The 24120-nt window shown below is 45.0% G+C and overlaps 1 protein-coding gene across 1 annotated transcript in view; it reads right to left on the bottom strand.

Annotated features, from left to right (window-relative positions):
* Positions 1–24120, bottom strand: part of WNT7A (Wnt family member 7A) — a 41102-nt gene that overhangs the window by 5256 nt on the left and 11726 nt on the right. The window contains exon 3 of the mRNA XM_051627478.1: positions 22123–22394. Within this exon, the coding sequence (XP_051483438.1) occupies positions 22123–22394 (272 nt within the window). The remainder of the gene's footprint in view (positions 1–22122; positions 22395–24120) is intronic.

The following is a 24120-nucleotide window of genomic DNA, read 5'->3' as shown; positions in this document are numbered from 1 at the left end:
ATGTTTTGTTATCAGTTATTGTTTAAAATTTCCTACCTCCTTAATACTGTAAAAGCATCTCAACACCATGGCTTGCTCCACCCTGTCCCATGTGCTCTTCTTTGTAGGGATCTCTCATGCTTATGCCCTGAGCTGTCACTACTTTTGAAGATAACCTTCATCTTCCCTTCAGCCTTCACATCCCTTGAAACTTGATCCTTGTGCCTCCTGCTGTTGTTTACCAACCAGTCTTTGCAAAGAGAGCTGGAGACCAGCCTAGTCCCTGCTGTCTGTCCTGAGCCTGGTGGTGACCTCACTGAGCAGCTACCTTGGGTTGATGCTAGCAAACATACCTAATTCCAGCCATTAATTTCCCTCTGGTCTTTGCTTGAAAGAGAACAGAATAACTTTGGTGATTACGTTCTGCCCAACCTGGCAGACACCAGCAGTGGGAAGCCCAGCCAGGATTATCTGGGTTCAGGGAGTGGCCACATCATTTTTCCCCTGAGAAATCCCAGTGATCTCTGCAGCTCCAGACCTGGGCAGCCTTGAAGGCTGGAGGGAGGTCAGCAATACAGATATATGAATTAACCCTTTACTATAACCTCCCTTCCCACTTCAATTGTGAATGTTTGGAAAACTTACCCTGCAGACACCATCACTGGCTGCTGCTGCCAATGGCAGCCTGCCCTGAAGGAGCTCAGGCCAGCTTGAAGGCCAGACGTGTGCTGGGACTGCAGGTCTAAAATCTCCACATGAACTGGGGTGGCCAAGAGAAAAAACACATCCTACATTGTGCAGGCAGCAGGTGCTACCCAGCACAGCAACAGTGGTAGAGGCAGCTCCATCCTGTCCTTGGCAGCCTTAAAGCAAGTAATTTAGAGACTGCAGGTAGCAGCTTATCCTTCTCATACCTTTTGGTCTGGAGGCTGCTCCTGTGTCACCTGGTGTGACAGCAATTGCTGTTGCCTAACCTTGGGGTAGTTTGTAGCTGCTGCTTTACTCACTGCTCTTCCTCTGCCCCTTTGCAATGAAGATAGGGATTTCAAAGGCAGTAAAATGTTAGGTCATAGGTTGGATGTGGTGATCTCTGAGGTCTTTTCCAGCCTCAATAATTCTGTGATTCTGTGAAAATAGCCTCATTTTTAGTCTATGAGTGAAGTGTCAGCACATGTGGGCTGAAGACAGGATGAAGAGCCCTAGAAAGTATAGGTCCAAGAGCTGGACAGATCTGAATTTAGCATATATAAGGTCAGAGGTCGTGCTGCTATTTTTAAATAGTATATTGTAATAGATGTTAGGATAGTATAGTAGATGTTAGTATAGTATATAGTAATAGATGTTAGTAATAGCTGTTCATGCTAATGAACATCTAATATATAATGACTGCCCTGAACCTCAGACGGGACAAACTTTTCTATTCAGAGCTACATCTTGACTTGCAGTACTGCTCAAGCCTTGGCTCACGTTTTGCATTATCTTGTTATCTTTAGTTTCTCTCTCAGCCACTGCATACTTCTTTTATTGCTCACTCATTCATAAGGTAGTACAGTTAGAAGACAGATGAGGAGATGGAAAAGGAGTTATAGCACAGAAACCGGAAAAATAACATAAATTCTTTTAGCCTCATTTGTACCTTTTTAAAAGCTTCTTTTTTTTTTTTTTTTTTTTTAATCTGAAACTAGCCAGGGATACATTTCTCAGCCTTAATTCAATCACTGCCCTTGTTCAAGTGGCTGCTCTTACATCCTGGTGCCACGTTCAAACCTGCAACAAAACGTTTCTAACTCGCCTTCCATCAGGATCCACCGTATTGACTTGAGCCATTTCACAAAATACATCATGGCTTGGTGTCATCTACCCAGGCGGGGCTTTTTCCCTGAAGTGTAGTTAAATAGCCTCAATTGCCCGTTGGTTTATTTCATTAACATCCCAGTTACAGCCAGTGATCTCCGAGAGAGTGAGCAGTGCCCTGGGAAGGTGCTGAGCAAGCAGCTGGAGCAGTCCCACAGCTGGGCAGCCTCGTGCCGTGTGTGGGTGTCCCACTCCAGGTCACACGAAGCCAACCAGAAGGAGCTGCTGGTGTTCTGGTCTCAGTGAGGCTGGGGATGAGCAGCTGGGATAACAAGGTCTGTTTTTTCTCTGAAGATGAGAAGTTTGAGCAATACTAGCAGACCCCAAGGGGTCCTCCTTAGGCAACCAAAAATGCTTGGAGGGGGACAGGAGGAGGCAGAAGGATGAGAGTGAGTTTTGTCTTTTCGTGCTGTGCCACATTTATCGTTGTTACTTTTTGTAGACAACACTTGCCAAGATGTACTGGCTAACCCTGCCTTTGCTCTTTGCACTTGCTGGGGTTTCCAAGACTTTGTGCTATAATTGCCCCAATGCATCTGCCCAATTTGGGTCCTCTGTTCTCTGCCATTGAACCTCCCCTCCCAGTTCTGCCTGTCCTAACCCAGCCTCTCTCCCTTGGACTCACACTCCCTTTGTTGGGTCAGTTCTGGTTCTCATCTCCTTCTCACTGGTGGTGTCTTTCAGTGTGGTGGTTGGCAACTGCAGCCAGAGATGAATTGACTCTACAGCCTTTAGAAAACAGGCTACATGTAACTTGAACTGCCTGTCCTCAGCAAAAGGAAAAAGCTGCAATGGTGATTTGATAGTTTCATTGTACTGTGATATGAGGTGCTTGGACTATTTGTTTTGCATTAAAATATGTGGACGGTGGCATTTTAATGCCATTGCATTGTTCTAGTAGCCTCTAAAAAATCAGTGCCTTTAGAAATTCAAGATGGGAATTAAAAAGAGGAGGAAGAAAATAAAATAGGGGATTCTTTGGACAGGGACAGGGGTCCTCACTCTCCTTTGGTTCCATTCTCCAAGAGAAGTGCTATACCACTGAAACAGTTGGTCTTTTTTAAAACAGGGTGTTTTTCACCTTTCAAGATCAGGATTTGCTTCTTTGAAGGTATTAGCCAGCAGCTCACACTTTTTACATTAGATTAAAACTTTATATGTGTAATAGACTGAATTTTCCTAAAATGTAAGAGCCTGGAGGGTACAAAATTTAAATCCTAGATCCTCTCTTTCTTACCAAATGGCCATACCCAGCTCCATCAGCCATGGAAAGTAAATCTGTATGCACCAGTGAGTGCTCTGAACTGGATTAAATGTGAACAAAGAGCTGGAGTTCTTTTAGCTTTGTCCACTTTTTCTTTGAGCTCCCACAGTAAACTGTCAGTACTTGTTTCTCTCTCTCTCTCTCCCCCTTGCCATTCGCCTCTGGGAAATAGTTTGTGTGAAGAGAACTGGTGCTGGCTCTCTCCAGTGATGTTATCTTAGATAAAGTACCTTTGGGCACTGCCATAAGGAGCTGAACATGCTTGTTCTTTGCCTTCTGCTTTGCAGAGAATGCAAAGGGTGGGTGATGTGAGGGTGGGAAGCTGAAGCTCTGGAGAGCCCTGCAGCTCAGAGCTGCCTGGGCTGGGACCAGCTCCCTGGTCCTGCAGTGGGCAGGACGCCTGTAGTGGGACCAGCAGGGCTGGCTGGAGCAGCAGCCCTGGTTCCCAGTGAAACCAGTAGAAAGTGTGAGAGGTGAGGATCCTGGGTGGTGGGATGGGTGCTATTTCTGGGGCAAAAGGAGGGGCTGTCCTGTGGCTGGTGTGCTCACAAACACTGGGCACCCTCCTGCAGTGGGTTTTCTCGGCTCAGTGTTACCCATTAGTTGGTGGCTTCTACCTGCCTGGGCTTCCAGCATCTATATTCATCTGACTTCCCAAACGTGTCTGCCAGGGCAGCCTGGGACCCTGCATGCCCACCCACCTGAGGTCAGGTGCTGCACTGCTAAAGCACTTGGTGCCAAAGACTCCCAGCATGAACCACAGTGACTGTCACACCTCCAGTGCATCTCCCCCCAGCATTCCCCACTGCCACTGAGTCCCACACACGGCCAGCACCCCCAGGCTGAGCCCAGGGACTCTTCACTGCTCCTTCAGAGAGAGCTCAGTCTCAGTCTACATGCCAAGGCAGACGTAATTAGTGAGACAACAGAAACTGATTCCTATCCCACCAAGGCCATAATCTTTCCTAATTTTGTCTGACATCAGATCATCTGGGTCAGGAAATACCTGTCTCCTACATGTGCCTGTACACATGCCTGTGCTATAGGTCAAAGAAAACACAACTTTTGGCAAAACAAGAGTGAATTTTTCACTCTGGAGAAGAACACAACAGGGCCTGGAGAATGGTCACCACATCTCTGTGGGCTGGAGAGGCCAATGGACAGATGTAAACCTGCCCTTTTCAGCTGGGGGCAGATGAGGATTTATGGCTTGTATTACTTTCAGAAGCAATCATAGCTATAAGAAAAGCTCCTCAAGCTTTGGGAAGGATGTTAGAGATATGTGGTTTGTTTTTGAAGAAGGATTCACTGAGTAAAAGTATTGCTTTAAGCTTATATCATAAAGCCATCTCATATTTAGCCTTTCAACAGATGAACTTACTTGAGAACCTAATCACATCTAGTGCAACTGGCAGCAGGGTCTAGACACTGAGGACAGTGGATGTACATGTAAGATTGATTTGACAAGCAGCAAAGGGACTATGTCCAATTAAAATGACCAAGAAATGATTCTGCCACTTGTTTTATTCAAGTGTGACAGTAATCTCAAAAAGATGCTATGGTTTCAGTAACTTGCAGGACTGTCTTAACACCAAAGCTCTGAAACTTGAGGGAAGTACAAATAATCACAGAATCACAGAATCATCAAGGTTGGAAAAGAATTTCAAGATCATCAAGCCCAACCATCCACCCTACAACCCCCAACCACTAACCCATCTTATGAAACACCATGTCTACCCCTTTTTTTTTTAACATCTCCAGGGATGGTGCCTCTACCACCCCCCTGGGCAGCCTGTTCCAACCCAGGGATAGGGACAATGTGGATATTCCAAAATAACAGCAGGTGACAGAGCTACACCAGGAAGATGTCCAGGTGGGATGCAGGAATTCAGGAGGCAAGGAACACCAAAATTAAGAGATGCCACCTCAGTCCCTCAGCTTGCTTGAGACACTGTCCTGGGCTTGGTGCTTCCTCATTGGAAGACAAAAACTAACATGAGAGAGCACAGAAGAAGAAACTGCCATTAAGGACAAACCTTATCAAATCTGTCAAAACTGGGAGAAACAGGATAATGAAAAAGTATCCAAATGCAAGATTAAAGTTAGCAAAGGCATATATAAATAGAGAAGATGATTTCCCATCAGTGGAGGTTCACTATGTGAACAGAGCTGTTGTAAAATGTGCTCTGTAGGAACACAACGTGTTTTAGAATCATAGAATCGTTAAGGTTGGAAGGGACCCTAAAGATCACCAAGTTCCAACCCCCCTGCCATGAGCAGGGAACCACTAGACCAGGTTGCACAAAACCTCATCCAACCTGGCCTTAAAGACCTCCAGGGATGGGGCATCAACAACCTTCCTGGGCAACCCATTCCAGTTCCTCACCACCCTCATAGTGAAGAATTTCTTCCTAATATCTCACCTAAATCTCCCCTCTCTCAGTTTAAAACTATCACCCCTTGTCCTGTCACCATCTGCTCTGATGAAAAGCCCCTCCCCAGCTTTCCTGGAGCCCCTTCAGGCACTGGAAGGTGCTCTAAGGTCTCCCTGGAGCCTTCTCTTCTCCAGGCTGAACACCCCAACTCTCCCAGCCTGGCTCCAGAGCAGAGCTGCTCCAGCCCTTGGATCATCTTGGTGGCCCTTCTCTTGACCCTTTCAGGGAGGTCTATATCTCTCCTGTGCTGAGGGCTCCAGAGCTGTTCACAACACTCCAGGGGGGTCTCACCAGAGCAGAGGGGCAGAATCCCCTCCCTGGCCCTGCTGGCCACACTTCTCTTGATGCAGCCCAGGACACAATTGCCCCTCTGGGCTCCAGGACACACTGGTGGCTCATGTCCAGCTTCTCATCTCCTCCCACCCCTGAGTCCTTTTCCCCAGGACTGCTGGGGCTCCTGCCATCCTCCCCCCAGGCTGGATTTGTGCCTGGGCTTGTGCTGACCCAGGGGCAGGACCTTGCACTTGGCCTTGTTGAACTTCACGAGGTTGGCACTGGCCCAGCTCTCCAGCCTGTCAAGGTCCCTCTGGATGGATCCCTTCCCTCTTGGGTATCAACCACACCACACAGCTTGGGATCATCAGCAAACCTGCTGAGGAGACACTCAGTCCCACTGCCCATGTCTCCAACAAAGATGTTTTGCATTGATTTCCTACAGCAAACCAACTGTGGATGTGCTTGAAACCCACCATGGCCCATATCAAGGTGCCTCATTCCTCTTTTATGTCAGTTGAACATATTGTAAATTCTGTGCTCAGCACAGCCAAAAGATTCTTTTTCTCATGTTTCTGGTTAGTAATTCCGTGCAAGAGATTAATATTTGAACTTGGTATCAAACAAATTCAATACCCTGAGCACCAAGAGCTGTGCCTGTCCCAGATGTGCTCCTTGCCCTGGCAGGTTGAGCCCTTTTCCTCATGACAAGAAATTTTTTGTTGCTAATTAAAAATGACTGGAGAATCAGTGTGTGACCCACATCAATCAAATCACCACTGCACTCTCCTCAGAAGAGATGTCTAAGGAAGATCAGGAGTCATGCTGATTTGGGGACTGATTTGGAGCCAGCCAATAATGCTGATAAGTGACATAACACCACACATTACACCTCACAGATGGGGAGGATTTCCCAACACCACCTTCTACCCTCAATAACAGGTATCCTGTTTTAAAGAGCAGAAAGACTTTTTCCAGATTCTTACTCGTTATACCCTTCAAAATTAAGACTTCAGCAATTTTGCACTCTGATAAATGTAACGTTTTGTGCACTGTTTCTGACTTCCTGCTGTCACAAAGCAGGAGCAGAACCTCTTACAGGGTCTTCAGAATTATTTTTATACTTTCTGCCTTGGAATATTACTTGCCCTTTACTTCAGCTTTATAAAAAACAAAAAGCCCATCATATGCAGCAACTATTTGCTCAAAGCAGTGTGTCCTTCCACCAACAAATCAAAGGAGTAAAGAACAAAAATACTAGTTAGCCTTCCAGTATGGTCATGGTACTTGGGCAGTGTTGCCAGCACATGCAAATGGAACGAGATGTTCTTCTCTTTCCCTGGGGAAGTTGTGTTGTTTAAATCAGAGGACAGAAGACTTATCACCCCTCAGTTGGGGACTAGCCCTGTGCAGAACAGCAAACGAACACAGGAGCCTGAGAGCAAGGCCAGTAAAAACTGAGAGGAATGCAGCAAAATAGATTCTCTCCTACATATTTTTCTTATACTTCTGATAACCCTCATGACTTGCCTTGTACTAATTCAATTTATCACCACTTCTGGGATGCGAAAAACGGAGGAGCAGTAGAAAATATATGCCATGCAATGCTTTCATAAGTGTTACTGTGGAAGAATAGTTGGACTTGGGATAAAAAGGACTTAGATTAATTGAAAAAGGAGAGGTAATGAGGCACATCACACAACCTAATAATGGTCTTCTCAAATTATATCACAAGGCATGGCCCTTGCCTTTTTCAAACTGTGGGAACTGCTATGTGAAATAAAACAAGATGCCTGTCCCTGAGAAGTCCTTCCAGGAGAACATCTTATATCCCTCTATAGCTGCTCTGAGGATAAACTTCTACCAGAATCCTCCCAGTTCCGCTGCAAAAGCAGCTATGAAAGTGGATTCCATGGATGTGGCTCAGAGTCTGTATCTAGTTTGCTCATTTCTCAGTATTTTTTTTCTTACAGCTCTGCAAATCTCATCATGGCCTGTGGAAGTCAAATAAGGTTCTTAGGTTTTTATTTCTCTTCATCAAGATCCTGCTTGCAGAGATAGTGGGCATGATGTGGCAACACCTGATGCTAAGAGCTCAACAAAATCTGACAGGGATTTGAGAGGAATGATACATGCAGAAATCCACACTGCCACGTCAGACAGTCCCTCCCCAGAGCAGCTCTCATGCCAGGTATTCTCCTCTCCCTCAGACCCTCCCTTTTCCATCATACCTGATAAGAGCTGCAGGCTACTCTGAGGGATTCCTTGCCTTTTTACGTCTCTCACGAACACATTCCAGTTTTCCCCAGAGAGAATGTTCCTGCACCCTCATCTCTCTGCTTGTCAAAACGTAAATCAAAACCATTAACTCGGGAGCTGGAACTGAATCATAGAATCATAGACTGGCTTGGGTTGGAAGGGGCCTTAAAGATCATCTAGTTCCAACCCCCTGCATGGGCAGGGACACCTCCCACCAGCCCAGGCTGCTCCAAGCCCCATCCAACCTGCCCTTCAACACTGCCAGGGATGGGGCAGCCACAGCTTCCCTGGGCAACCTGGGCCAGGCTCTCACCACCCTCACAGGGAAGAACTTTTTCCTAATGTCCAACCTAAATCTCCCCTCTTTAAGCTTCAGATCATTGCCCCTTGTCCTCTCACTGCACACCCGTGTAAAAAGTCCTGCCCCAGCTTTCTTGTAGCCCCCTTCAGGTGTTGGAAAGTTGCTATAAGGTCACCACGGAGCCTCCTCTTCTCCAGGCTGAACAACCCCAGCTTCCTCAGCCTGTCTTCATAGGGGAGCTGCTCCAGCCCTCTGATCATCTTGGTGGCCTCCTCTGGACACGCTCAAGGAGCTCTTTGTCCTTCTCATGTTGGGGCTCTGGGCTTCAGCTTGAGTTTCACCTACTCTTAAGGGAGCTGGTTGGTGGCAAAGCTTTCTGTGTTACATCAAATACCAGACCTTCTTACCCACCTTCCTCCTGTTGGTAGGAAGTCCTAGTTTCAAGGTGTGTCTCAACCACAAATTACCAACTAATGCTTGGGTCAGTTTTATATCAGGAAATAGATGGAAAGGGGAATGTTCCTGCTGTACTGTTGGCAAATAAGCAGTGAGACTGGGGGTCTTGGGGTGGGACTTCTTTTCTGAGTTGCTAATGACAAAAGCTCAGTACTTGAATGTTGGCTGGAGAGTTTATCAAGGAGTTACTGCTCTGATAGCTCCTTGGCACCTCTGTCTGCAAGACTGCTCTGACCTGCACTGTGGGTTTTTTGTGGATTTTTCTATTTAAAAGCAAGGCAAATATTTTAACAGAAAAAAAATTGAAATAATTTGCAAACATAGCTGTCAATGCGTTTGATAAACTACTTGTTTTTAAAAAATAACTCTTGGGAGACCCATTATCACCTAGATTAGATTAGATCAATGCAGTGCCAAGTAAGTGTCATCATGGAGGAAGTTTAAAGATTAGTCATAAAGAACAGCTTGGAAAAAATAGTTCTGAAAAAGCTTTTATTTTTTTTTTATGTGCTCTCACCCACTATTATTGGAATAGAGCTGAATAATCTTAAAGACATTCAAAATGTTATTTTATAATCTATATTTGTTTAAGTGAAAGTGTGATTTCCTAGCCCCTTACTGAAACGGGATTGTGAGATCAAGGGAAAATTTATCTAGGATCATTATTTCCTTCTGTCCAAGCAAAACTGACAGTGTGGATATGATGGATTTTAGCTTGTGAAATACTGAATAGTCTTGTTGTCTGGGCACTTTGTACAATGAAGTTAAATTAGACTGGAAAGGGGGGATGGTGTTACAGAACTACAGACGGAGCTGTTGGTCATCTTGTCTAGTTTACCTTCTTATCACTACTAAGTTTTCTACAGGATGTTATCTTCCCCTCAAAAGAGATACTGCAGAGCATGTTCTTGCCAGAAATGAATAAAAGATGATGACCAAGGAGTTTTGAAGCTGAAGAAACAACACGGTGGTCACTGATGCCAAGACAATTTTCAAAGAAAATGTGATACCAGTTTTTCTGGACCTGGCCATGCTACCAACTTAACATCACCTCTTAGAGCACATCTACCTTCCTTACATTCTGAACACAAAAATCCCTCCATAATACTGATGCTTTTAAAACAAGCCTCTCTAAAATAGTGATCTGTGGGGGGTTTTGCCATGTATTGAAAAGATGACAAGTTTCCTTTGTTAAAAACACTGTTTTCCCTCATCCCTACTTGAGAGTAGGAGCTCGGTCCTGCAGTCAATGTATGGATCAGAGTAATGAAGTCAATGAAACCTTCACTCAGTGATGTCTGCCGACCTGGACCTCTTCAAAGTCAATATAATCCTTCCAGCATCCTCTGTCCCAAGTGTCTGCTTTTAGTTTTGATCTTGGGACAGTGATCTTCATCCATATTCTGGGCTTCTAAATGTCAATGCATCGAGCTGTCATTAAAATGTAGGATGGAGTGAGGCTTTTGAAACAAGAAAGCAAGCAGTTGTGCTTAAAGTTTGTATATATATTGTATATATATATTGTATATCTATTTGAGCATGCTGCTGCTAAAGAAATGGGAAGAACTCCCAGACAAGATGCAGTGAAACTCATTTATGGTCCTCAGTTTGGGACCACAATGAATTCAAGTCCATTCAGGCAAGGATGTCATTGCTGCTCCTCACTTTGGGCTGTGTCATGGAGCCTGAGTCATTCTTCACTTAACAAAAAAAAAAATTTAAAAAGGAGGGAAAACAGGAAATGACACAGCTGGATTTCATCCTTGTACACAGAGAGGGATGGTGCAGGGCTGACTCATTCCCACGGAACTTCACCCTGTGTGAAGCTCTCCCCACTGGCAGTGAAGCACCCAAGCAAAGTGGTGCTGGCACTGCACAGCAAAGGGTTGGGAGCAACCAGGTAGAGCATTTTGACAAATGCCTAAGCTGCTGGAGAAATGTTTCCAAAGAGTGATAGAAACCAAAAGAACGGCCTTACTTGTTCCAGACAACTCATCAGAAAACACCTCTTGTGCTAAACTAATAAAGCCAGGTACTGGCAGGAGCACTAGTTGCTAAATAATATCAGTTCATATTGCTTCCAAACATTGTTAACCAATAGCCACACACAGTTAATTATAGGTTCATTTAGTTGCATACCAGACTAGGAGAGTTAACCCTTAGGGGCTCAGCAAATCATACCATCCAAAGAGTACTTCCCATGCTGAAAAACTCATACATTTTAGTCCTCCAAGCCAGCAGTTCTAATAAACTACCAATCTTTTCAGGTAGTTTCAAAGTCCTTCAGCACTGCCTTTATAAAAACACAGTATTTCTTAGTTTAATTTCTTCACTAGCTCCTCTGGTCTACAAAGAACCTGCAGATACCTTCATGCTTGATCCACAAAGAGACATCTTTAAGCTTCCACCCTAATACCTAAGAGACTTTTCACAGCTTGGGAAATGAGGTGTACCCATGGCCTGCCCTGCCTACCCCCACATTTATTCAGCAGGAAAGAGCACCTGAGCAAGCTCAGACTCATTTCCATTCCCTTCAGTCACACTATTTTGCAGAGATAAAACCACCCTGACTGTGGCAGAGCCCACAGCCAAGGGTTGTACCCTGGGTGAGATATCCCCATGCTGGCACATGGAGCAACAGCTGCCCAGGAAAGTGAGAGCTATTCTTGTCATTTTAAGAGAAATTTCCCATTACTCCTCCAGCTAATCAGCCTGCAATTACTTCAGTTATCAGAAGGCAGAAACTGGATCACAAGAACACATTGTATTTTGTGAACATATTTCCACACACTTTGTGTTTCCCAGTCCAAATATTCACACGATCATAAAGTAACATGATTTTGGTGTTAATTCTTCTGAGAATAATTATTCCACAAAGATGACTTTCAAATGAAGTTTCATGCAGAAGAGTTTCCCCCTCCAGTTGCAGCTGGGACAATAGATCCAGACTTCCATGTTTTCAAATAGCTTCCACTTATCAGAGACAAGATCCTACCAGCAGAGCCTATCTCTGCAGCTGCCAGACCAGCATGCCCAGATCCTGGCCAAGAATTTTAACAAGGATCTTCTGGCCTGTTGTCAATGAAAATTTCCTCCTGTACAGAAGAAAGTGGAATTTCCTAATTGTATGCATAATGCCTAGTGGAGTGAAGCAAACCTCTGCTTTTCTGTCTTGCTTACTAGATTATTATTTTTTTCTTTTAATTCTAACAGGTATTTTAAGCAATAGTTGAAGCTTTTGCCTTACAGATGAGCAATCACCTATTAACAGAAATTCACTTCTGAGGGAAGTAATTCCCTTTGGTCAGACCAGAGCTGCTGCTCTTTGTTGACAGATCTACCTGTTTGCTACTTACAGATGAGTGAAGTAGCAACATCCAACAATGCTATTAATAGTTCCACTTTATAAGCCATGTATAAATGAGTCTTGATAGCAAGGCTGATGTTTTTAACAAATTGTTAACCAATTGCTCTAGGTCTTTAGTTCAGAAGGTGATAGGATACCTGTAACAATAGCTTCTATGTGCCAGTTTCATCAGTGCACAAACCCATCAATAAAAGAAACTATGAATGACTGCAGCACACATTTAATGTACTAATTGGATATTAATTTTATAAATCTCACCTTAAGAGAAACCTTAATATAAAGTGTAATTCCATTAAATAGAATTACAAAAGAAAATCTTAATGCTGAGATTTAATTCTATAATTTTCTGGAAATTATTTTAAGACTTGGATTACACCTTGTAGTCTTAAATTTGCTCCAACTATAGCAAGGAAGATTTCTCAGGTTGATTTCCAGAGAAAGCAAAGCCTAAGTACTCACTTGGTGTCTGGCTCCCTGCTGCCTTCCCATCTGCTCATGTCCCATTAGTAATGGCTGCACCTTTTTGGTAATTTCAACTAAATATGACAAAGGCAGACACTTTGAAGAAATTTCTTTAAAATAAAAGACCACAGGGAGGATACAGATGCTATAAATACCCAGGCAGCAGTGAACACTGGTGTTGTTAGATCCTGGGCAATCCACAAACACAGCTTGCCATCCCTGTAAGACGTTTTGTAGGAGCACATCCCCACTCTTTCACTCTTTTATGTTTTCTGAACCTTTTCTTTTTCAGCTGAGGTCTTACTCCAAGCCTTTTGGACACGCAATCTTGACTCCTTATTGAACTTCTTTATTTACATATTATCATGCTATCTCAATGGTTAGTTGTTTTATGACTGCCAGATTTATATACTCAAAGAGTGTGCTACGACTCAAGTAAAATCTCACGTGGGAATAGCCCTGTAGGAGAAGATGTGGTTGTACTCGTGTGTGGTCTTATATTTAGTAGAAGCTCCAGTATGTTTAAGGCAAGGCCAGATCCCTCAGTGCAGGCCACAGCTGACCCAACAAGAGAACCCATTGCTGGAGCACGACCAATAGGTGTTGGCTTTGCTGTCATTTAGAGCCTGTGAATACCAGCACTTCCCTTCTGCTTGCCCCAGAGGACCAAGCAGTCCATGAGTCCAGGAGGTGCTGCTCCTTTCCAAGTACAAGAAGGCTCAGGGTCATTTCAGTAACCAGTTCTAACACAAATTATTACTAGTGCCTTTTGGCACTAATTGGGCACACAGAGCCAAGCATCCTCTCTGCACTTCCCTGAAACACTTATCATTTAGTAGATCCATTCTATGTTCTTCCAGTACCAAACCAGGCCTTGTTTGTGTCCTTGGACTAAAAGGTTGTTCTCCATTTCATTGATTTTTTAATTGTTTACTTCAGAATACCTGGAAATTCTTTCCATTAAAGGAAAAGTCTGTACCATTTGTACAGCAGATCCCAGCAATTATTGCTTTTGGTGAATGTTTAGGGCTTCATGACTTCAGAGTTTTCTGCTACCGAGTGTCTAAGGAAGCGTTTGAATCAAAGCTTGGTTCAACTTTCATCTTCACCAAAAGCTCTGTTGTGTTTTGTTCCAAAAGACTCTACTTAGCCTGGGTGAAAAATGTTACTGCCAAAATATGGATATAGAAGTGTTTGGTTTTATGCAAGGAGATCAGTTTGGAAACCTAAATTTGAAGTGTGACAAGTGTCATCTGGGGAACACAGGAGAAGAAGAACTGTGCCCATCAGCTATTTCTGAAAATTTTGCAACAACTTAAGAAGAATCAAAAACATTTTGGATTTTGATTTCATTTCTCCATAAAACATCAAAAATCACAAGGTAACAGAAGTAAAACAAGGCAAAACAGCCATTCCCTTAGGTCAGGGTTAAGGCTAATAGGTGCTATGCTTTTGCTTTCCTATAACTTTTATTAAATGATCAGCCTAATTTTTACAGCACTTAAACAGAGCTCATGTTTGCTTGGAAGTGATTATGCTTTGTGACAGCTGCATTTGCTTAAAAACGAGGGCTTCAGTTCTGCAACTTGAGAGACACTGAAGACTCTACCAAGGGACCCATCCAAAGGTGCTGAAAACACTGATAGAACTAAATAATCTGTAAAAAATCTGTAATACTAAATAATAGAACTAAATAATCTGTAAAACTATTTTTGGCTAGATGATGTTCCTCTCTGAGTACTGAATGACAAGTGGATGCCACGTGGGAAATGTGAACTGTCCAAAGACAAACACCAAATCAAAATATAAAATGTCCAAAAACGTATGACCCAGCCAGGGCCTTTGCTGGGCAAATTAATCACTACAGCAAGCATCTGATTATTTCAGTTATAAAAGGTGTGTGATATGAAATTTGGAATTTGAGCTGTTTGTTATTTATGAGCAGACCTGGCCCTGAGTCTCAGCTATCTTTGTCAGCAGCACGACAGGCTGTCAGCTCCAGTGATCAGAGCCATGAAATGCACGTTTTGCTCAGGAGGCCAGAATCCTCTAAAGCTGTGACTGCAGGTAAGTGATAGCATTTATCATTCCCTAATCTTCAGCCTAAATCAGGAATTCAGTTTTCAACCACAGAAGATATAGGAGGGAGCTAAAAGCCAAAAATACAAGTAGGACCATGTATCACCATTTCTGATTAGCTGAAAGTGGAGGAGAAGTGGAATGAAACTTCATTCTTGTGGATTACAGTTCTTGTGCAGTCCAATTCCCTCTCATAATTTAGACTAACATTAATGTTTCCTTTATCTTTCCTCTGGGCTGCTGAGAAGATGCAGAGCTTGTCTGTCAAGTTTGGACTTGTTTTAAGACTATTAGCTAAAAAAAAAAAAAAAAAAAAAAAGTAGGAAAGCCATAAAATAGAACGTTGAGCCTTTCAAATACAAACAAAACACTGCAAGAGTGCACAAGATGTGTAAGTGTTTTCACACCTCTGAAACTGCTCAGCACAGTCGTGCTGTGCACTGCAGCAGGAAGGGGGTTTTTGGAAGCACTTGGCAGTGTCCTGTGGTCCCACCAACCTCAATGGGAGTTTTCCCATTCAGTGAGTTGAACTCCCTCCAAATTCAGTGCTTGGGCTTTCTGGAAATCCTGCTGCCCCCCCAGCAATTGGTGATGAAGCTGCCAGAAAAGACTTTGCTGTGTGTAATGCTCCTTTTCTAGCTGCTTTGAGCTGCTGTGGTGCCAGGCAGGAGAGCCCTGAACAGGAGGGCTGGGAAGGACAGGACTGGCTTTTCCTTGGACAATGTGCTATAAGCAGAGCAGGTCTGTGGGTGGGAACTCCTTCCCTTTGCCTGTACCTTACAGCTGTGCCCCTTTCAAATGGGTCAGTTTTTACATATTCCATCTGGCCCCAGTAAGACACAAGCCCCACGGATAAACCTTCTCCATCCACCTGGTCTAATCTAGGCAAAATATTGTACAGCTTAATCAAACAAGCAAGCTACCAGGACACTCTGCAGAGGCCTATTTAGTGCACCTAACAACAGGTTTTCTAGACGTTGTGTGACATTTTAGCAGTGGAGCCGCATTTTTGATTTGTTAAGGGGTGTGAATGGAAGGGCTGTGTGTTGCTGTGGTGGAAGCTTGTCCTCCAGCATGGTTATCACATTCCTGTCTGTGTTACCCAGTTGTGCCACTGCTCTGCCCCAGGGTCCCTGTTAACACATCCAGCACCCTCATCTGTCAGAACTGCTACTGCCACTATCAAGAAGGGGCACCCACCTGCCAGCAGCCTGAGCTCCCCATCTCCCCATGGAAATGGGAGGCTTTTCCTGGGCTCTTATCAGCCAGACAAGAAACCTCAGGATGGGCTCAGGCACTTGTGTGTTGCAGGTGCAGCACCAGGCCAAGTGTTCTGCTTGTTGCTCTTACACACTCAACCCATCTGAGGATGGGGATACAAGTGAGGGAGCAGCAAGGTGCTGGGTGTGCTGCTCTCCTCAGCATCACTCACAGGAATTTGTAACTAGAAGCTGAAAGTTACTCCTGAAAAATGTTTCCCAACTTCAAGCCTCTCTACATCAGGACTGTACCAGAGCTGTGGTTGTTTCAAAAGCAGTTAGTATCTACCAGGATCATTCAACAGCTTTGTATTTAAGAGGCATCCCTAACATTAAGAACTAGAAGCTTCTGAATAGAAAAAATCAGGAAAATTTCTGTGCTCATGCCAAAAATCCAAACCAAACCAAAACATGAAAAACTGTTGGAAAATGTTAAGTGCAGTTGCAAGGGCACCTTTAAATTCTGAACTCCAAGAAACGTGGCTGTGCTGCTGATACTGTAATATCACTTGATTGCTGGTGCCAGGAGTATCAGGGCAGCCTCACCCAGTTCTGTTCTGCTTGGAGCTGGTCTCCTAGACTCTCTGGAGTCTTTGGTAATTTTCAGCAGCTCCAGACACAGGCGAGCTTTATTCTGATGTGCATGTGCCATTAGAGACATTCCTTCTGATGGAGCTGAGAGACAGCTGAGTGCAGAAGTACAGGGGTTTGGTTGCTATTAGCCAGTTGTGCTGGGTGCAGAGTTTGCTTAGGGCCAGACTGGGCTGGTGCATCCCTGTGGGAAGGAATCTTTTGGCTCCACTCCGGGCCCCATGTCCTCCTGGCACACCGACCGTGCCCTGCTAGCACTGTGCTTGCAGGCAGTATGCATCCTGGATCATCTGGGAAAAGAGCTCCTACTAGGAGCTGCTGCCCTGCTGGGGTCTCCCTGGAATGTTGTGGTCTTCCTCAGGCAGGACCACAAGCCCACAGCTTGCCCTCCCTCTCCTCTGCAGGCTCCGACAGAGCTGTGGGTGCAAACAGGAGTGGTGCCGTGTTTTCATGTGCTTTAATCCTTAGTTCCAACAGAACTATAAAATCTCCAGAATTTCATGCCAATATTCAGAAAAATTATAAAGATTAAACTGTTTGGCATTCTCTTGTATGAGCCTTGTCTCTTTTCTAGCTGCTTACGCGCTCTCAAGTGGTTCATCTGCAAGAGCTTCTGCTCTGTGCTGCTTGATAGTCAGGCTAGTGAGCTAGTTAAAGGAAAGCAGAAGTTCAATGAGGTAGAAATAGCTGTCTCCTCTAGAGGAGAGTTGAATTCTTGCAGTGGTGTGGTGATTGCATTCTATGCAAGAACTGGAAGAAGTTCAGGAGGGTTATGTGGCAGCAATCTCCTCCTGAGGTGAGATGCCAGCAAGTAAAGGAGGTGAGCATCCCAAGTGTAGGCTTTACAGAACAGCTTGGGAGAACTCCTGAACTCCATGCTTTCCACATCTTCTTCAACATCATTACAGGTTTCCCTAAAGGATAAAATACTAAACACTTCAGTCTGTTATGGTCGTTGCATGATCCACTCGAGAACCACCTGGTTTCTCCTGGCTTTGCTTGCCATTTGCAGCACCTCTGCACAGCTCCAAAGAGCCTCAGGGCTGAGAGGGCAAAGTGAATCAGAGGATGGAGATCCAGTGTGAAGTGAGTGCACCTGGGTCTGCCTCCAAAGAGAAACGCCAAGTAAAAATCCACCTTGATGTGCTCTTGAACTGCAAAAGCCTTCTAATGCAGCCTGTGCCCATGATTTATAAGAATGACTCATAATATTGCATTATACTTAATATGATGTAACGCTGATGCAAGATGCCATTCGTGGAATTTCAATGTCACAGAGGAAAAGAGAGGAGAGAGCAGTCTGGTCATGTACCCTGCCATGCTGTCAAAATGAAAAGTTTACAGCCAAAATATGTAGAACCTTTCAGTACTTACTATTTTTACCTACTTTTTTTTTTTTTTTATATCCTGCTATTTTTTAGCAGAATTACTTGGAGAGTACCATTTTTATTTCCTGGATCATAACTATCTCTCAGATGTGTGTTATTGTGCTACTTGCACTAATTTAATTAGCTTTGTACTTGAGAAGACAAATTTGCTAACAGACAATCCAGTCTTGCAGTTATAACCCCTCACATGGAAGTTTGCAGGGCAAATCAGGATTATGCTTTTAAATTAATTCAAGCTTTATCTCTCTTTTCTGACCCAGCTGTTATGAATTCTCCTCCTGTTCTCCCTGTCCTGCTTGCTTCTTCCTGCTGTGAATCAGCATTTCAGGAAATACTAATTCAAAGAGGAAAGACACCCTAAACTCTGTTTCTGGAGGTCAGAAGCAGCTGCTCTCCAAGAGGTTTGACAAATGATGGGAGGCTTCTGGGGCAGCTTGGGGCCAGTTTTGTAGGGTGTATGTGACCCCTGTTCTGAACCCTGCCCTTTCCCCTCCAAGCAGCCTGGGAACTCAAGCTGTGCCTGTGGTGCAGGGAATGGAGTCCTGCTGGGGTGTCCCCAGAGAGAGCAGAGCTCTAGAGCCCTGTCCTTGAGCAGTAAGGAAACCACCTCAGCAGCCCAGGCATGAGGGTGCCCATCCTGGGGGCACTGCTGGCATGGCTGGCACTGGTGTGGGAGCAGCTGGAATGGGGACATTTCCCCCACACTGACCCCAGGTAGCAGTGCTTTTTGCTGCATCTGGGATGTGCTCCTGAGTGTTTTCCAAGCATTGCACTAGCTGTTCAGGAAAGGGAATTGCAGCAGGGATGTTCTCCACCTATGACCTCTAAAATCCTCCATATCTGACACAGTCAATTTTTGTTTGCTTCCAGAAAGAGCTGACAGATGCTTGTACTATTGCTCTGGCAGTCAGAGCAGGCTCAGAGACATGTGCCTAGGCAAAAAAAAAAAAAAAAAAAAAAAAAAGACTCTGAGAAGGTGGAAGGTCTTGAAGTGAGACCTCCAGAAAGTCTGGAGCAGGCTTCTCCTGGTGGTTCTCTGTTGGTTTATACCTTGCTGTCCTACCTATGCTCAGTTTCCCTGGTAAGCCCAGCAGGGCTGCCTACTGCAGCAGTCTGTCAGCTCTTGCTCACCAAGATTGAGTAGATGAATTTACAGTGATTGTGCAGAAGAAAACTGGATAATATATATCTATTATTTACTAGAGTGCATCCTGAATCACCTGCAGCTGGTGTCATCCTAACAAAGGACCTTTTAGTAGGTCATTTGTGAGCACCCAGGAAGGGGGCACAGCACACAGTGCAGTTCTGCAATGCAAGACCAAAGGAGTAGCAGGGACTGACTTTTTACCAGCATAGCAGGGCCTAGAGGTGAAGATAACAAATCAATAAGGACTGAACATCTAGGTTATTTCTGGAAGCCCAGTAGGTGCCAGTCGGTCTCCTAGGTGCATAAATATAATCAAAAAAACTAGCCATGGGCAAGTAAAACTAGACAAGAATTTGTAGCCTAGAGGAAAGCCACCAAGAACAGATGCGTGGAGGCTGATAAGATCCATATTGCTCCAAAAGGGAGAGCACCACCTCAAAACAAGCCAGTCTTTGTTGGGAAAGGGTTAGGTTGTGAGAAACCCAGCTTGCCAAATACCCATAATAGCCTCCCTCTGCCAATTGTCTTTAAATACTGTGATCTTTCACATAAGAGCAAAGCCTGAAAGGAATCTCTCTAGCAAAAACATCGTTTATTCATGCTCTACAGGATGGTGGAGTAACATGCCTCTTCTCAGTCGTGTTCCTCTTTCTTTCCCCTGAAGATTTCAAGCAGAGATTTGTTCGAACAAAGATCAGTAATTTTGCTCTGTCAGGGATGCAGGAAGAAGCATAGAAATATCTCTAGATCAGAACAGTTCCTGAGCCTGCTGGAGGAATGGCAGATGGCCAGAGATAGGACACACCACTGTTCTCCCAGATAACAATGTGTGGAGCTGAATCCTCCAGGCATAATCTTTTAGGACAACAAATTGTGCACATGGAGGTGAGAAACACAAGGAGCTCGTGTCCTCAAGGAGAACCTGCTGAATGCTTTGCCTTCCCTCAGGCCACCTCCAGGACTAGTATTCTCCTCCTACCCTAGGTCCAAAGCTGCGTGATAACAGATCCTAGAAATGCAACTTGGGTTTTTTCTACATCTTTGAGCTGTGCAACTGAAACAATTTTCCACGACAGTAGCCAGGTCCATCTATGTTTGCAGTCCTCTATAGCTGGTGTATTGTTTCCTGGGAACCTTTTCCTGCCAGCACTGACTGAATAAAAGCAGACCTTTGAGAAGCAGCCTTCACACAGAGGTGAAACTGCTCTCTTAATTTTTATTCCAGTGGATTCATGCTTGTATAGCAGAGCAGCCTGTGGGCCTTGGTGGTTTATCAGGCTTTTCAGTATGTGCCTTCATGTTACCAGAAGTCAGGTACTAAACATATTGAATCTCAGATAATTTGATTAGCAAATATTAATTTTAAGGTTACTCCCTGATTAGTGTTTCAGTGTTAATTTTGCTAGGGCTTTGAGGCACCATGTTTGTACTAGAGAGCCAGGCTTGGACATTCGGGAGAAAATGAGAGAAAACCATAATCTGACCTGTAAGACTACTTCAGTGGCATTAAATGAAAGAAAAGTTAGGCTTTTGTTTGGGGTGGAAGTTGCTTTTCTTCAATGCCATCTGCTTGGCTCCAGTGTCAGCGGAGCTGTCTCAGAGCCTACAGGTAATTACCACAACGAAAACAGTATCCACAAATTATCTGCTGTTCCTAGCTTCCTTCTCCCATTTGCTTCTAAGCCACACTAACATAATGCTGAGATCAGTCCTACTACCCAGGAGCACAAAGAGTGGAGAAGGCAAAAGAGGGAGCCAGGAGAGCAAGAGGAGCTGCACTCGTTCCATAAGGTGCAGTGGGCAGAGGTGGCTCCCGCACGGAAACCAGCACCAGGTGGTACCTGCACAGCCACATGGGGAGCACACAGACATCCCCTGGCCATTCCTGGCTGGAATCAGAGCCCCTCCACCCCTGAGACTGTTCTGAGACGTTCTGGGGATCTCCTGACCTGCAGGGTTTCTAAGGAGCAGGGATCAGACTGAGTCTTGCATCTCCAGCGGCTGCCACTGGCTGTCGGAAATCTGGTGAGCGCAGCCAAGGACAAAGGCAGCAAACCCGGCACAGCCAGGGCCCAGGATCCACAGGAAACCTGCCTGCTGGGAGCTGCTGAATTCCTGCCTTCCTGAGCACTGGGTCTGCAGCAGCTGCTTCCAGCTACCCAGTCCCAAAGACCAGGGAGAGGGTGGGAGTGCTCCTCTGCAAAATGATAAACCAAATCCCTACCACAGAGTCACAGTGAGTCAACCTGTGGCCTTTTTTGCTGCAGCATTTTTCTCCTTGAAGAGGTAGTCCTCCCACCAAGAGGAAGGTTTGAACAGTTGGGTGAAAATGATCCCTTTTCAAATGAGGGAGAAGTTCATGTCTGAACCTGACGAGAATCCCGTTCACCCACACGGTAGCAGGCCAGGATGTTAACATCAGCACGTTTGACTTCCCAGATAAAATGCTTGTTTTGTTTTGTTTTGTTTTTTACAACTGTAAACAGGCACAGAGTCACAGAGTGGTCAGGCTTGGAAGGGACCTCTGAAGATCATCTAGTCCAACCCCCCTGCCAGAGCAGCATGACCTCCAGTGGATCCCACAGGAACACGTCCAGGCGGGTTTGGAATGTCTCTGGAGAGGGAGACTCCACCACCTCCCTGGGCAGCCTGTCCCAGGGCTCTGTCACCCTCACAACAGTTTTTCCTTGTGTTTAGCTTGACCCTCCTGTGCTCCAGCTGGTGCTCATTGCCCCTTGTCATTGGACACTGCAGAAAAGAGACTGGCCCCAGCCTCCTGACACCTCCTGTAGATACTTTTAAGCATCAATGAGATCCCCCCTTGGTCTCCTCTTCTCCAGTAACATTTATACAAATATTTGACGGACACATGGCCCAGCAAGCAAGCTGGCATAACTTGCAAAGGTGTCTACTGTGCAATGAGGCTGGCACTAAAGCAGGCTGGAGTTCTCACACCCTGCACGTGCTCAGACCCCTCTCCAGCCCCGGGACAGGACCCTGGTACTCACCTTCCTCCCGGCCTCGTTGTTGTGCAGGTTCATGAGCGTCCGTGCGTTCTGCTTGATCTCCCGCGCGTCCACAAACACTTTGGCGAATCCTATCCCGTATCTGATGTCAGCTGAGCAGCCTCCCCACTTCCACCCTTCCTCCTTGTGGTACTGTCCCTGTTTTTCCTTGTCACAGCCACAGTCGCTCAGGTTGCCCTGCGTGCAGGCGGCCGTGATGGCGTGCGCGACGCCGGCGGCGATGATGGCGTAGGTGAACGCTGCTTCCCTGCTACCTGAAAGGGAAAGAGTGTCAGAAATACAACCTGGTGACCTTAACCAGGAGCAGAGAGACAAGGCCCTGCAATGCTAACAGCAGAAGGCTATTCTTAGAAGTGCTGCAAACCTGCAAGCATAAGCAGGTCGCTCCTGAGTATTGATTTGTGGGGATGTTCGCTCTCTGGAATGAGAGCTGTCCAGGAGGTAGCAGGAGAAAGCTTTGCTTGGGCAGCTGCACGTCCATATTCCCAGATGGTATTAGAAGTAGTCAAATTCAACCTTTTTATAGGGTGACAAATGTTATAGCTCAAAAAAGAAAGGAAAAAAAAAAAAAGGAGAATAGGTGGAATTGGGAGTGAAATTGCGAAAACACCCATATCCAACGTTTTTAAAAACCAGCTGAAAAAGGGGATTTTATGTAGAAAGTTCATTCTACACGGAAAGGTATTTTGACAGGAAAACTGCCTCTGTTAGAAATCTTGTTCTGAAAATGTTCTGCCTGAATTGGGATTTTTTTTTTCACATTGTAGGTGACACAAAGTTTTCAACACCGACATTTGTGCAACCTCAGTGAAATAAGTTTCAATTTCAAAATTTCTCACAGGATGGAAAAAAAAAAAAAATCATAAATCCTGGCCTGTTGTGGGTCCCGTGACAAAAGCAAGGGGTAGTAACAGCCTCACCAGAAGGCTGTTGGGAAGAGGTTAAGCCAATACGATTTTGTGCAATATGGTAATAATGACAGGCTTCTGTTTGGAGGGAGGTTCTCGCTTTAAATCTGTGACTTAATTTATCTTCTTGAAGCTTTCTTCCATTCTGGTGTGTGGGTTTCCCACATGTGGCTCCTATGGGATCCGTGAGGCTTTTGGAACCAGTTCTGCTGAGAGAGGGGCTCTTCCAAATGTAAGGAGGTTTGCCCATGTGTATCAAACAGCCCTTTAAAAATTCTTGGATCTCCCAAATAAAAATTCTTGGATCTCCCAAACTAAGACCTTATCCCCTCTCTGATTTCTCCAGTGACAAAATGAACCCTTGTATCAACAGGATCAGAATCAGGCTCTTAATTAGGGGTGGGCAGATGGGAAGATCAGCTTCTGTTCTCCAAACACCCACCAGTTGAGTTCTGGCAGACCTCAGCTGCTGGCAGTAGATTATTCTACATGAACCAAGCACGTTTCTGCCGTTTATTGCATTTCACAAAAGAAGAACCACTTGGGAAAGAAATCTTGCAGGCATTTTATTCTCAGCTACATCCCTTTCACATATATGATCTAGATTTCTCTACTTGTCGCTGAATGTGACAATAAGTGAAAAATAGTCACTTCCTTATGGCAAGGAAGTCAAATGGAAAGCAAGATGGCATAATCAGAATGTGTTCATAGGCAGGTTGGTGCCATTTTATTGGCACAGGCAGCATTCCTGTTGATGCTGCTATGCACAGTGCTCACTGAGGAACCTGCCCAGTACCAGACTGCCTTCTTGTTTTCCCTTCTTTAAAAAGAAGAAAATCATAAAATGGTGAATTGTTAGGACTGTGGGCTTGGCAGATAAGGCTTTCTATATCTACTGGCTTTTCATGAAGCTCTGAACATGGGATAGCAATGCCAGGGTTAGGTGTATTTGGAGTTCTGTTCTCAGTGCTTCTGTGCACCAGAGGAGGCAGGTGGCAATGGGGTCCCACTCCAGGGGAAATCCACCAGGACCAGCCAGGGCATCTTTCTAGTTCCTCCTCCAGTTTATCCT

The sequence above is a fragment of the Apus apus genome, chromosome 9, assembly GCF_020740795.1.
Source record: "Apus apus isolate bApuApu2 chromosome 9, bApuApu2.pri.cur, whole genome shotgun sequence".
NCBI classification, from domain to species: Eukaryota; Metazoa; Chordata; class Aves; order Apodiformes; family Apodidae; genus Apus; species Apus apus.
The sequence above is the reverse complement of the archived record's forward strand: the minus strand, read 5'-3'. Positions and strand labels throughout refer to the sequence as shown.